We start from the raw sequence: 14193 nt of genomic DNA, 5'->3' as shown, positions 1-14193 counted from the left end.
TTTTTAAATTTAAATTTTAACCCTATAATCAGCACTTGGCCACGAAATTAAACCGTACTTTAGAGTAGTTTGATTCTATTAGGTGGGGCTGGCGAATTATTAAGAGACCGACCAATAGAGTGCTAATTAATCCTTCAAACAATTTATGTTTTAGCGTTGAAATAGTATCGAACCTGAACCCCATATAAACTTACCACTTGCTGCTCGACACCGATAGGAAAGTTGGAATGAATTGCGACCACCATAAAGTAGTGTTTAGTGGCGATTCTTGCTTTTATTTGCGATGGTATAAGAGGGTGTAAAGGGAAATTTTCTGCAGTTCGGCCTCTGCACCTCCCTGTTATTTGTTGTAGGATAGGGTGTTTATGGGAACAGGACTCGTTTGGTATTCATTTCAGGTATCCTGAACGCCCCACAATATCTTGGCGACGTAGATCTATTTTTTGAATTTTAGGGTAGAGGTAAAAGTTGAAATTTTTGGGATTTCAAGCGTTGGAGCAGGTTAGGTATTACATATCACAGGAAAGTTAGTCTCAGCCCATTCTTTAGGTGATCCTTAATCAATAAGAAATGAGAGGCGAAGGGGGGGTCATTACACGAAACTTTTTTATTCATTCGATACTGGGCTGCGGAAGTATTAGCCTTAATTTCCGAGAAAAAAATTATTTTCAATGCGAAGGGTGAGATACCGATATAAAACCCCCTGTATATTATTTACATAGCCCTTTGAATTTTTTTTCGAAATTGGTTTCTAGTCTATAACTTTTGATTGAGAAGTCTGATCGAAAAAGTACGAATTGTTTTGGATTCTACGCACCAAAATTAACAAGAAAAAGTGTTTTCCCGAGAAATTTTGGTGTAGTCGATTTTTGGTAAAAAAGGAAGGTTATACACTGCCTTTTTTTGAGGCCCGCAAAAAAAATTGTCTCAGATCGACCCGGAAAAAAATTTTTTATAGAATGTGGCCTGTAGAATCCATAATTTCAAACAGTTCCAAGATTGGGCTACTAGTTCAAAAGTTACAGCCCTTTGAATTTTCTTTCGAAATTGGTTTCTAGTCTATAACTTTTGATTGAGAAGTCTGATCGAAAAAGTACGAATTGTTTTGGATTCTACGCACCAAAATTAATAAGAAAAAGTGTTTTCCCGAGAAATTTTGGTGTAGTCGATTTTTGGTAAAAAAGGAAGGTTATACACTGCCTCTTTTTGAGCCTCGAAAAAAAAATTGTCTCAGATCGACCCGGAAAAAAAATTTTCTTATAGAATGTGGCCTGTAGAATCCATAATTTCAAACAGTTCCAAGATTGGGCTACTAGTTCAAAGGTTACAGCCCTTTGAATTTTTTTTCGAAATTGGTTTCTAGTCTATAACTTTTGATTGAGAAGTCTGATCGAAAAAGTACGAATTGTTTTGGATTCTACGCACCAAAATTAACAAGAAAAAGTGTTTTCCCGAGAAATTTTGGTGTAGTCGATTTTTGGTAAAAGAGGAAGGTTATACACTGCATTTTTTTGAGGCCCGCAAAAAAAATTGTCTCAGATCGACCCGGAAAAAAATTTTCTTATAGAATGTGGCCTGTAGAATCCATAATTTCAAACAGTTCCAAAATTGGGCTACTAGTTCAAAAGTTACAGCCCTTTGAATTTTCTTTCGAAATTGGTTTCTAGTCCATAACTTTTGATTGAGAAGTCTGATCGAAAAAGTACCAATTGTTTTGGATTCTACGCACCAAAATTAATAAGAAAAAGTGTTTTCCCGAGAAATTTTGGTGCAGTCGATTTTTGGTAAAAAAAGAAGGTTATACACTGCCTTTTTTTGAGCCCCGAAAAAAAAATTGTCTCAGATCGACCCGGAAAAAAATTTTCTTATAGAATGTGGCCTGTAGAATCCATAATTTCAAACAGTTCCAAGATTGCGCTACTAGTTCAAAAGTTACAGCCCTTTGAATTTTCTTTCGAAATTGGTTTCTAGTCTATAACTTTTGATTGAGAAGTCTGATCGAAAAAGTACGAATTGTTTTGGATTCTAGGCACCAAAATTAATAAGAAAAAGTGTTTTCCCGAGAAATTTTGGTGTAGTCGATTTTTGGTAAAAAAGGAAGGTTATACACTGCCTTTTTTTGAGGCCCGAAAAAAAATTCTCAGATCGACCCGGAAAAAAATTTTTTTTATAGAATGTGGCCTGTAGAATCCATAATTTCAAACAGTTCCAAGATTGGACTACTATTTCAAAAGTTACAGCCCTTTGAATTTTCTTTCGAAATTGGTTTCTAGTCTATAACTTTTGATTGAGAAGTCTGATCGAAAAAGTACGAATTGTTTTGGATTCTACGCACCAAAATTAACAAAAAAAAGTGTTTTCCCGAGAAATTTTGGTATAGTCGATTTTTGGTAAAAATAGTATATTAAGATACAAGTGTATAATCAAGTCTTTAAAGCACGCGCAACGAGTTTAAGGGCACGACGCAAAGCGGAGTGCTTTTAACGTTGCAAGTGCTTTAAAGACCAATTATACACGTGTATCTTATAGTATTTTTTATTATACCTGCAGTATAATTTAAAAATAGGAAATACAATGAAATCATATTGACGTTACACTCGAATACATGTTTAATTAAGTGGGCTGGGTGTTCGAAATTTCACGATTGCCATGGAAATGTCACTTGACGTTTGCTTATAAAAATCATCGTCTTTGTAAATAAAACGATTTCCATTGAAAAAGATAATACACCGTCCATTAAATCGCTTGTTGTAAAATCTAAACAAACGTTGGTAGGTGTAAAATCCAAATCTAGTAAAGCCTATTATAAAGAATATGAAAAGTTGTTTCCATGGATGAAAAGGAAGTTACTTACGAATAAAGTCTTAAATGCATCGATAATGCTGGGATATATGAAGGAAATGTCAAAGGTATTTAAATCTCCTATCTTTTGGTGCATTAACTCAAAACTTCAAACAATACTGCGAATAAAAGTGGAACAGATTTGGAAGCATATGCTAAATTACACGCGTTTGTGAAACCTTCACCCAAAGGTTAGGTACAAGCCAAAGAAATGTTCTGCATTTACAGAAAGCGACCTAAGAGGATTTTTTATTTAATCCAGATGACAGTTTCAAAAGTCATACTTGAAGTATCGTTACTTAGCAACTTTAAAGCACGTGTGTTTTAAAGGCCCTTTTTCCCACGCATTTGAGTGTTTAAAACGGAGATTGTGATTCAGGTATAATAAAAAGCCTTTTTTTGAGGCCCGCAAAAAAAATTGTCTCAGATCGACCCGGAAAAAAAATTTTCTTATAGAATGTGGCCTGTAGAATCCATAATTTTAAACAGTTCCAAGATTGGGCTACTAGTTCAAAAGTTACAGCCCTTTGAATTTTCTTTCGAAATTGGTTTCTAGTCTATAACTTTTGATTGAGAAGTCTGATCGAAAAAGGAAGGTTAAGTGTATTTTAATACTATGCGAAGTAATCGAATACTTCTCAAAGTATTCAAATACATACGCCGAACGACTAAAGTTAAACTTCTTTGTGTTAGAAAAATCACTCCGGCAATTTTCAATCAAAGGTCACTTGATTTTTTTAAATGGAACTACCTTTATAGCATAAAATGTAGGATTTTATTACCTTTTTAACGCTATAAGTATGTCGATATTTATCTCTCACATATTTTTTGTAATTCAACAATTTTAATACAGTGTTTTTCGCATTTTCAAGCCTCTCAGTAATTAGAGGCCCTTAAAAATTATAATCACTTGAAATTATTATACAGGGGGTTCCATTTAAAAAAAGCTCTGTCTTGTCAACATGTTCAAGATGATGCTGGGCAAAGGCGTGGGGTGGGTATGCGTACATGACCGGAGTGATCCAAGAAGTACCAAAATGGACCTTAGAATTTCCCAAAAGAAATACATGGAGATTTAGCGATAAAGCATTCAGTTGTTTTTCAGTTTTTTTCAGAAAACAAGTGAGTAACGAAAAATAGTTGATTTTTAAAATAGCAATGTATACCCTTTCAATAGGTTCCTTTGTTAAAGATTTTTTTTCTCTTTTCGATTACGTTGGATAGGCAGAAGAGGGTCTGTGGAGTGACCTCTCCGTTCTCCGGTACTAACACCTTGTGATTTCTTCGTATGGGGATATTTAAAATCAAACCCACCTCAGAAGCTGGACGAATTAGTGCAATTAATACAAGAAGAATCCTACAACAAGATTTCCCAGCTCTGAAATTCTTGTCAATCTTTTTCGTGATAGATTAGGCTACTGGTTTGCAGTTAATGGCGAACATTTGGAACACTTATTGCTATGGAAACCATTTTATTGTTAATTTCATGTTGTCTTCAAAGTTTAATAAGAAACGTTCATTTGTTTTATTTTGATGTAGGATATCTACATAAATGTTATTGCTGTATAATAAAGTTAAATTTTTGGAAAAATGTCCTTTTATAAGGATACTAACAAGTTACGTCATAGAAAAGAGGAAAAAATAGCGAGATATATATACTATATTCCATACATAATGGGAAACCTGTATGTATCAAAAGATGGGGAAAGAGTGGTAATTTCTTTTGCGATACCCAATATTTCATAAAGGTAAACAAAACTCACCCTTTTCACGTCGAATGTAGAAAGTTTCACACGAACCGGGCACGTACAACCGCACTTATGGACGATTCATAATCGAATGATTTTTCGTTTAGGAATAAATAATATTAGTCAACTGCAGCAGAGATAAGGTCGTACTTGACCACGTATTTACATTAATCGCCACATTAGTAACTGGAGAATGGAATGCAATATCGTATTTGTCGATTTTTTTGATTTCACAGGCTAAAATTTACCTGTGCTTTTGCTCTCGATCTAAAATTTGCCGACTGGTCAATAGAATACAAAGCTTTCAAGATTAAACGACTACCTACATCGAAAGTTAAGGGAGCCTAGTTTCTATCTTTTAAGTAGAGGGAATGCTCATTTTTATATCTATTATCCCTCTCCCTAGGTGTAATAAGATTAATTATTTAACTTACCCTCACACGCACAGAGTCAATCTGCAATTAAATCTAAAATTGATATAGCAGAAACATAACGGGCGTCAAAATTTCACCACTTTCCAATAACGCTTTCTATTCTACACGTCTGCATTTCGAGATATCTGTAGAAGTGCTTCCGGCAGGACAAGCGCCTGTACATTTTATTCGTAAGCATATCGCTCAAGTGGGCAACCTCAGCAGGCAGTCAAGAACAGAAAGTCCTCGAAACCTCCTTATTCGTGCCGTTGATTTTTACGGATTGTTACGCATTTTAAAATACTAGGTAGGTACAGATTTGAAAATGTTTCCCTTAAGCGAAAGCGCTTAGCATGTGAAAATATTTTATCGCCGTCATCGTTTCTCCCCTTTCATAAAATGGGATATCTGAATTACAAAGTGAATCTGTTGTCGTTTGAAACAGAATGAAAGAGAGGAGATATCAGAATTTTCGTGTCGTACTCTCAAAAGTTGAGTTTTCAGTATCGATACTCACGTTTAGTTCGCCGGAAAGGCAAAGGCCGACCGTCCAGTTTTCACGACACCGGCCGGTTAATTCCTCTCATCGAAAAGGATTGTGAAAATCGCATTGGCAGGACGATATTGGCTGGTACGGAATAATTTTGAGCATAGCCAGAACTTAACGAGAGTATGTGGTAACTGACGACTTTTTATGTGGACACCTAGGAAACTTGGGAGCTGTAGGTAATTATGGTGGCATTAAAGTTCCATGATCTACGGTTCATTTCCGTGAAGATGAAAATTGGCTTTAAAAACAAATGGAGAATAATTTGAAGTAGTTTTTGGAACAGCAGCAGCAACTCTGGAAAGAAAAACGGTTCTTTTCAGAACCATTAAACTTTTTCTAGAAAAAAGACCGTCTAACGATTACGTAGCGATATAGTATGATCGAAATACGGAAATTTCCAGATCGAACCTTTTCTTTCGAGAGCGCATTGTTACTGCAGCAAGTTTTAATTTCTAGAACTTTTCTTTCAAATTGAGAAGCTGTTTTGAATTTTAAATTTGTAATTTGAACATCTCTTTTCAAGTCTCTATTTGTGGTCAATCAATGACGGTATCCTACAAGGAAAAGTAGTGTTTATTTTTGAACCAGTTACGTTAAAGGAATCAGTAAAATGTATTTTGGAACACACGTGTATTTCAAAAAATATGTTTTTTTGGATATCTTCTATTAATTTTTACTCTACAGGCAAAAATCGTGAGAAAATGTTTCTTTTCCGATCTGCAACACTTTGCGGGAGGCGACAGGTTTTTTGGACAAGGAAATTCACGTAGCCCATTCGTTACAAATTTTTAAGCTTGCAGTTGAAATTTGGTTCAGAGCCACAATCAACCATTTAGAATTGAAATAAAATAATTTCAAGAAGGCGTCGCTTCCGTAAACACCAGAAATTGGCGCCTTCTTGGTTTTTTAAAATAGAAATATACCATTTTCTTTTTTTTTCTAATAGCGCCATTTTATTCTGAATTCTCTAAAAATTTGGAGATCCAGGGTTCCATTCAAAAATTCATATCTCCTAAAACCTAAACCGTTCAAGATAAGTGACTGACCTTTATTATAATTGAATCCTTAAAGGAATTTTGAAGTGACCGCTGAAAGTGTTGAAAAAATTACCAGGACTGCTGTGATTTTTCAAAATTAGCAATAAATGAAGGCAGGTTTGAATTTTTAGACCACTTTTATTAATATTCTGTATGCCTATATTCGGTAGTGAAGTGAATTTACACTTTTTGGACTTACCTTTCTTTCTTATTGGTTCGAGCTCATCCACAATCGAAATCCAAAATAGTGCTTCTCTCGGGAACCTTTTTTCACTTGCTAAACATATTTCGGGGCCTAAAATCACTGTATAAAAAATGCTTTCTAAGGGTTTTTGGACATAACACAAAAATCTCGTCCATAGTATTTTTTCACTCAATTTTATCGGTACCGGTCATCAATTTCTACAAATCTTCGATAGGATTATTATTATTTTGATTGTTCACAAACCTCTTTAGAGTCTTCCTTGCATTTTTAAAATTGGTGTTTAATGATTTTGAGATTGTTTATTGGTAGTCCAAAACTTCCATGGCAGTCATTACAGAAACCTAAAATTTTAAAACGTCTTTGGAGTATTAAAAACAAATTAAATTGCTGAGTCATTCTTCGAAACACCACTGGAGCCTTTAATAAATTTTCTTCCAAGAAGTCAAAACAATCTTTAATCTTCTTTAAAATCTCCCCTTATTTCAATTTTTCTTATTCTATAAGAGTTTTATTAAATTTGAAACTCGTTTGGAGTCGATTTAAAATTATAGAATATTTTTCCCTTGGAATAGTTTTTGATTTTGGGAATTCTTACGGAAAAAAGTGTTTAATTGTTAGTGGTGCACTTTATAAGTGAAAACCCAATTCGACATTTCCGTACCCGTGTTGTGTTTTACTTACGTGTCTTAATTATTTTTAAAAAGTGGTGGTATGTCATACCCCCTCAATTCGAGAGCTGTGTCTTCTATGACCCTGTTAGTATGGTACTTTTTGTTATTCTATGGAATTCTATTGGCAAAAGAATAAAAGAATACTAAAAAAACTGTGATACAACACCTAGAAAGTATTCCATAGAATAGCAGAAAAATAAAAACACCCCCTGCTCGATCGGCACTTACCTTTTCAATGTCTTAATAGATGCGGTGACCTATGGAATAAAGATAAGAAATAAAACTGCAAAAATATTTGTTTTGAACAATGTCCATTATATTTTATTTCCCACATACACCGGCACGTTGTGAACCTTTTCTTATCATTGTAATAATTATATTTATTTACATTGTAGAACGTGTAAGATATACATGAATAACTCGGATTCAAAACCGAGATCATAGCATTGGCCAGGAAAATTCCGCCATTGCTAACAACATTTTGTTTTTGTTTTACAAACTATCTGTACAATCTTCAAATTAGCGTCGCCATCATTATTATCATAGTGTAAAATCTTGATCATTAAAGTACGTACTTATAGTACATTGTTAATATTAATAATATAATATTCTTATTTAAGTCAAGCGTCCACAGAAGGAAATGGTTATTGCTTTTTTATTGCAGAAGCCACTTGGCTGTAAATACAATGAATTATCTTAACGGGAGGCGAAAGGCGCGACGAGGTCGGTTGGACGTTCGCGCGTATCCGGCGGGAAGGACCGAAACTAGCCTCGGCGCGCCTTTCGGTTTAGGTGGACCAGACAGGGATAGGGTTGCAACACAGGGATAGGGCGGATGCCTTAACAAATTGTGGTGGCTCCGTACCACTTTGCTACCGCTAAATTATAATAGAGTATGTATATATACAGCTTGTATACATTCAACGTAATCCTAACATACGTATGAAAGTAACACAACAGAACGGCGCAACGCGCTCCTTTAAGTATACAAAATGGTGAACCGCGCGCGTGTCTAAACTAAGGCGCGAAGTCCAAACTATACGCTTGCACGATTAAAAAAAATAATGTAATCATAAATTTTGGACAGCACGTTTAATTTTCAGTGTATAGTAAGGCCCACGATATATAGTTTGAATTATACAACTGAAAACATTCACAGTGTGAATTAATATTGTCGAGATACATATTCCGTTTGGGAAATAATTTTACAAACGACGAATTAACTTCTAGCTAAGGATAGGCCCGGCGGCGGCACGGCCCGCGATGGCCACGTCTTTTTTTTGATATGTGGGTGGGTTGAGGTGGCTGATGCATGAGAGGTTTTTTGAGGGCGGTGCGCTGGAATGTGCAGGCCGCGCGGGCCCGCCGCCGCGACGCCGTCCGCCGCTCGCAGACGTTAACGCACATAGTACAAGCCAGTACAATATTTATTAGTTTTTTTTTTGTTTTTGCATAACTAGGTACACTTACATACGATAACGAACAGATGACTGAAATACGATTAAATATTGAATACGAGCAGAGAATACATGGAATACACGAACTAAGGTCGCCGGCGACGGTAAACGCCCTCGCCGGGACAGACGGCGTCTGCGTGATTAAAGCTTGCCTGGTGTCTTTTTCTAATTACTCTACCACTTAATGCAATATAACACATTTTGATATCAAAAAATATAAATCAAACTTATTTTGGATTTAACTACCTACAAATACCGTATTGCTCTGGATTGACGTTAGAATACATGTACATCGGCATTTACCAAAAAAATTAAAACGCAGTCACTGTATTGACATTAGTATTGACATTTTTATACCTTTGGTCAGTTCTTGCCTTCGGACGGGAGGGTTGCGCCGGATCGTGACAATCTCGGCGGCGCCTCCATCGCCACTACCCTCCTTCCGTAATTATATACACAATGGCATCTACCACCAAATCGCCCAACCTCGACGGTAACGAGGTTTTATAATAAATAAATCACGCGGTTTCACGGAAACGCGCGTCTACCTAATATAATAAATACTTCAACTACGATCAATCGTTGCGACAATTCGGATAGCTAATCTTCCCATTGTTTTTTTCTTTCCTACATTCGACCTATTAATTTACAATTATTATATGGTGTATTTTGTACTGAGGAGATAAGCAGATGCGTTCAGTCAGACAACAATTCATATAACAAGCCAAATGGCAAAATATACAACAGAAAACAATAAAAATCATAACACACCTTATATAGTATAACTCACACAGAGATAGAGGAGAGTGTTTTTCCTTTTTTTTTAAATATAGAAATTTTCGGCGGCCGAAGCGGTCGGATCAACAGTCAAATACCAAAAAAAAACGGGAGGGCCGAGACAACAATTTGCTAATTTAATCTACGTGACTGACCGCTTCGGCCCGCCGCAGAATATATAGAATATTCATTTAGTAACGGGAAACATTTATATAATATATATCTTAAAATTGATCTGATTATATGCCTAACAAATAGACATGGTTTTCTTCATTTAAAGACAGATCTAGAGTTATGAGGAGTACGCTGTGACACTACAAGCTACACAGACCGGCCGACGGATCGAATCTCGGCCCACACTTCAATCCGGCCGAGCCCGATCCGCCGCACCTAACAACAATAATTTATATACAAATTTCTTAAGTTACCCATAAATGGTTGTATACATTAAATATCGCTTAAAACTCGCACATTGTGTCAGACATCTTCCTTATCATCATCGTAGCGAATATAATTAAAAATAAAAACGAAATTAAAATTTCATATAAAAACAACTATATCGAATCAAACGTCAACACATTAAAATTATTAAATTAATTAATAATAATAATATACCATATGGCAATGCGTCAAACCCCATTGCCTTCTTGGTCCTTAATAATAATATGTGAGGATAATGTATCCCATTTCAGATACCCTGTAATACATTATATGTAATAAATATATATATAATAATAAAATTAAGATGTAAACAATAAGTGCCTGTGTTTGGTGGGGGACGGGGGGAAACGGGGAAGGAGTTTTTTTGAGGAAGGAAAAGCCGCGTATTCGACGGCCGTCGAGGTTAATAAATATTTCAAAATCAAAACGACTACTAACGTTACCTAAAAAATTAACTATTTTACTCCTTGAGATCGATTTTGTTTCCATTATATAAAAAACTGATCGGATTCAATTTACAATCACTCGTCGGCCACCGTAATAGAAGCGGCGAAGCGGCGCGTTTACACCAAACATTATACAACAAGTGGACCGCGCCTGGCGGGGTGCTACATTATTAATTAATATACATAAAAGTGAATGTACAGTGCAGATGTGATAAAAAATCACAGTAGCTGCCGCGTTGATTTACACAACAACACTATGCAGTTCTCGAGCTCAATGGTAGCCGTTGGTGAACGCAGCGGGAATTAGAGGGCCCTGTAACAAAAAAGAGACAACCATCAATCCCCCAAACCCCTAACTTCGCCGGGTCTTTCGTCGTGACGAGTCGTCTATATATTATGATCTGTATATTATACCTTAAGTTCTGAGGACGAAACGTGAGGCCATCGTAAGGATGTCCAATAATGATTGTTATTCAGACAAAATGTAACAGCCCCCGAAGTTGGCCTATGAAAAAAGATCGCCCTGTATTAAAATGATGATTTTTCTACTATGCAAAAGGTTTCTACAGCCACTAAGTTAGATATCTCTAAGGGTCTTAGGATCGTATACGCACCGAAATCCACAGTGAAACGATATTTAGAAAAAGAACAAAACCTTCATCATTTTCACGAACGGACCTGAGATCGTTTGTGCGTCACAGAGAATAAAATGAAAAGAGGTGTTTACACCACGTGTAGGTATATTTGCACTCGGCTCATGAGGGAAGAAAATTCAGGTAAAATATCCAATAACTTATTGCCTATTTTGTGCAATTTTTTCCACGCCACACAAATTTTGCGCCTTTTAGAATGGGAACAGTTAGAGCCCTGCGGAATAAGGATATCTACTCTTCGTTTCCTGACCAGTATTCCATACCCCACATGCCACTGGGTTAACGTTCAATAATCCCTCCCCGAAATGTGCACCGCGAGTATTAAGGAGCCTTTCTATAGGTACAATCTTCCTTATCATAATAAAATAATTCCTACATGAAATATTCGTAGACAGGGGTGCATTATATACATTGCTCCCTCGCAAAAAGTTAGGCCCCATGGAGTCTCGTGCAAAAAAGGACATTCAATCTCCCTTTCTCTTTCCTTGGAGACTATTCCATACTTCACATGCCCCCGGTATAACTTTCAATAATCCCTACCCGAAGTGCACTCACCGTTTTAGGTCCGGGAGGTCTAGGTGATATAAAATGCGAATTCGAATTTATAATGATAATGATACTGGAAGGTACCACATGCCCCCGGAGATTGTCGATTTTTCAGTCTCTAAAAAATTTCTAGAGAAGAACCATACCAGAATTTCTCAAACTCATCAAGGAATTATCTCAAACATTTTAGAAACTTTTAGGAACCTCTGGTGGATCTAAAGCAGAGCTGGGCAGAATACTTTCAAAAAGTATTTGAATACTAAATAGTAAATACTTTACACAAATCAAAGGTATTTGAATACTAAATACTTTTACGTCCAACACAAGGGAATACTAGATACAGATACATTGAAAAGTATTCAAATACTTAAAAAAATAAGTATTCAAATACTTTAGAATGTATTCGAATACTTTCAAAGGTATTCGAATACTATAAAAAGTATTCGAATACTTTGAAAAGTATTTCATTATCTTACTTTGAAAAGTATTCGAATACAGTAAAAAGTATTCAAATACTTGTTACTCACATACATTAAAAATTTAAAATAGTATAGTAGATAAAAGGCTTAATACTACTTAAAAAATCAAGTTATACTTTGTATGGGGTTAGCTTTTTTTATATTTCTATTGTTATATACAAATTTAAGGGGAGTAAACGCGTATTATTATTATTATATTATTATATAAGAGGTACCTACCAGGACCTTTCTTATACCAGTTATATCCTTAAGAATGCACATGATACGTACGCCTTTCTGAAATTAATCCTAGCGATTTTGGAACAGATCCATTTTTGACCATCCGTTTGTCGGTGCGCATGATAACTTGTTTAGAAACGTGCCATCGCTTTGAAAATTGGTACACATGGTTTTAAGGATATAAGAAAGGTCCCTATTGTTTTTAAGTTACGTAGACTATCGAGTTCGGTATTCAGATGTATCGGATTTTTATATTTGATTTTGTGACAATGGAAACTTTCCCTAAACATTTCTAAATTGTTCTCAAATATTTGAATAACTTAAAAGTACTGCCTTTTTTTGAGGCCGGAAAAAAAATTGTCTGAGATCGAGATCGATCGAGAGTCCATAATTTCAAACTGTTTGAAGATTGGGCTACTAGATCAAAAGTTACAGCCCTTTGAATTTTCTTTCGAAATTGGTTTCTAGTCTATAACTTTTGATTGAGAAGTCTGATCGAAAAAGTACGAATTGTTTTGGATTCTACGCACCAAAATTAATAAGAAAAAGTGTTTTCCCGAGAAATTTTGGTGCAGTCGATTTTTGGTAAAAAAGAAGGTTATACACTGCCTTTTTTTGAGCCCCGAAAAAAATTGTCTCATATCGACCCGGAAAAAAAACTTTCTTATAGAATGTGGCCTGTAGAATCCATAATTTCAAACAGTTCCAAGATTGGGCTACTAGTTCAAAAGTTATAGCCCTTTGAATTTTCTTTCGAAATTGGTTTCTAGTCTATAACTTTTGATTGAGAAGTCTGATCGAAAAAGTACGAATTGTATTGGATTCTACGCACCAAAATTAATAAGAAAAAGTGTTTTCCCGAGAAATTTTGGTGTAGTCGTTTTTTGGTAAAAAAGGCAGGTTATACACTGCCTTTTTTTGAGGCCCGCAAAAAAAATTATCTCAGATCGACCCGGAAAAAAAATTTTCTTGAATGTGGCCTGTAGAATCCATAATTTCAAGCAGTTCCAAGATTGGGCTAAGTTACAGCCCTTTGAATTTTCTTTCGAAATTGGTTTCTAGTCTATAACTTTTGATTGAGAAGTCGAATTGTTCATTAATTAATAAGAAAAAGTGTTTTCCCGAGAAATTTTGGAGTAGTCCATTTTTGGTAAAAAAAGGAAGGTTAAGTATTCAAATACCTTGCGAAGTATTCGAATACTAAATATTTGTGAAAGTATTTGAGTTACAAAAACAAATACTGCTTCCATAAAAGTATGTAATTACAAAGTATTTGAATACTTTAAAGGATTTAAATACTAAAAAGTATTTACAAAATCGAATACTGCCCAGCTCTGATCTAAAGTCACTGAAGAAAACCACCTTAGGAATCTTTGAATAACTTCTGAGAAGCAAGATTTTTGGAAGAATATTTTACAGAAGTTTAAAGATTTTTCAAGAAGATACCTAACTATAGGGTCCCCCAAGTGATTAAAAATTTCTGAAGAATCTCTAAAATATTCTTTGAAAAATGCTTGATTAGTTCACTGAGCAGAAAATTAAAGTACGAAAGGATTTCTAATTTACAATATCGACTGGAGTCACATTCTAATACCATAAGAGCACCAAATTTCATATTCCCATGCTGTTTACGAACCTGTTCTTCTTTGTTTTTGTCTGGCATTCTTTTTGAGATATTCGGTGATAATAGATTCCATCAAAGGTAAAGTG

The 14193-nt window shown here is 35.3% G+C and overlaps 1 protein-coding gene across 13 annotated transcripts in view; it reads right to left on the bottom strand.

The window, feature by feature from the left end:
- Window positions 1-7757: 7757 nt before the first annotated feature.
- LOC116176595 (RNA-binding protein Musashi homolog Rbp6) overlaps window positions 7758-14193 on the bottom strand; it is a 207854-nt gene continuing 201418 nt past the window's right edge. For 10 of the 13 annotated variants that reach the window (XM_031495231.1, XM_031495239.1, XM_031495240.1 and 7 more), the window contains one exon: window positions 7758-10899. In XM_031495231.1, the coding sequence (XP_031351091.1) occupies window positions 10858-10899 (42 nt within the window). In that variant the 3' untranslated portion in view covers window positions 7758-10857. Of the gene's footprint in view, window positions 10900-11000; window positions 11092-14193 lie in introns of all 13 variants that reach the window. The other 3 variants (XR_004146472.1, XR_004146471.1, XR_004146470.1) reach the window with 1 other exon arrangement.

The sequence above is a fragment of the Photinus pyralis genome, unplaced genomic scaffold (genome assembly GCF_008802855.1).
Source record: "Photinus pyralis isolate 1611_PpyrPB1 unplaced genomic scaffold, Ppyr1.3 Ppyr1.4_LG7, whole genome shotgun sequence".
Lineage (NCBI taxonomy): Eukaryota > Metazoa > Arthropoda > Insecta > Coleoptera > Lampyridae > Photinus > Photinus pyralis.
This window is presented reverse-complemented; position numbering and strand designations above follow the sequence as displayed.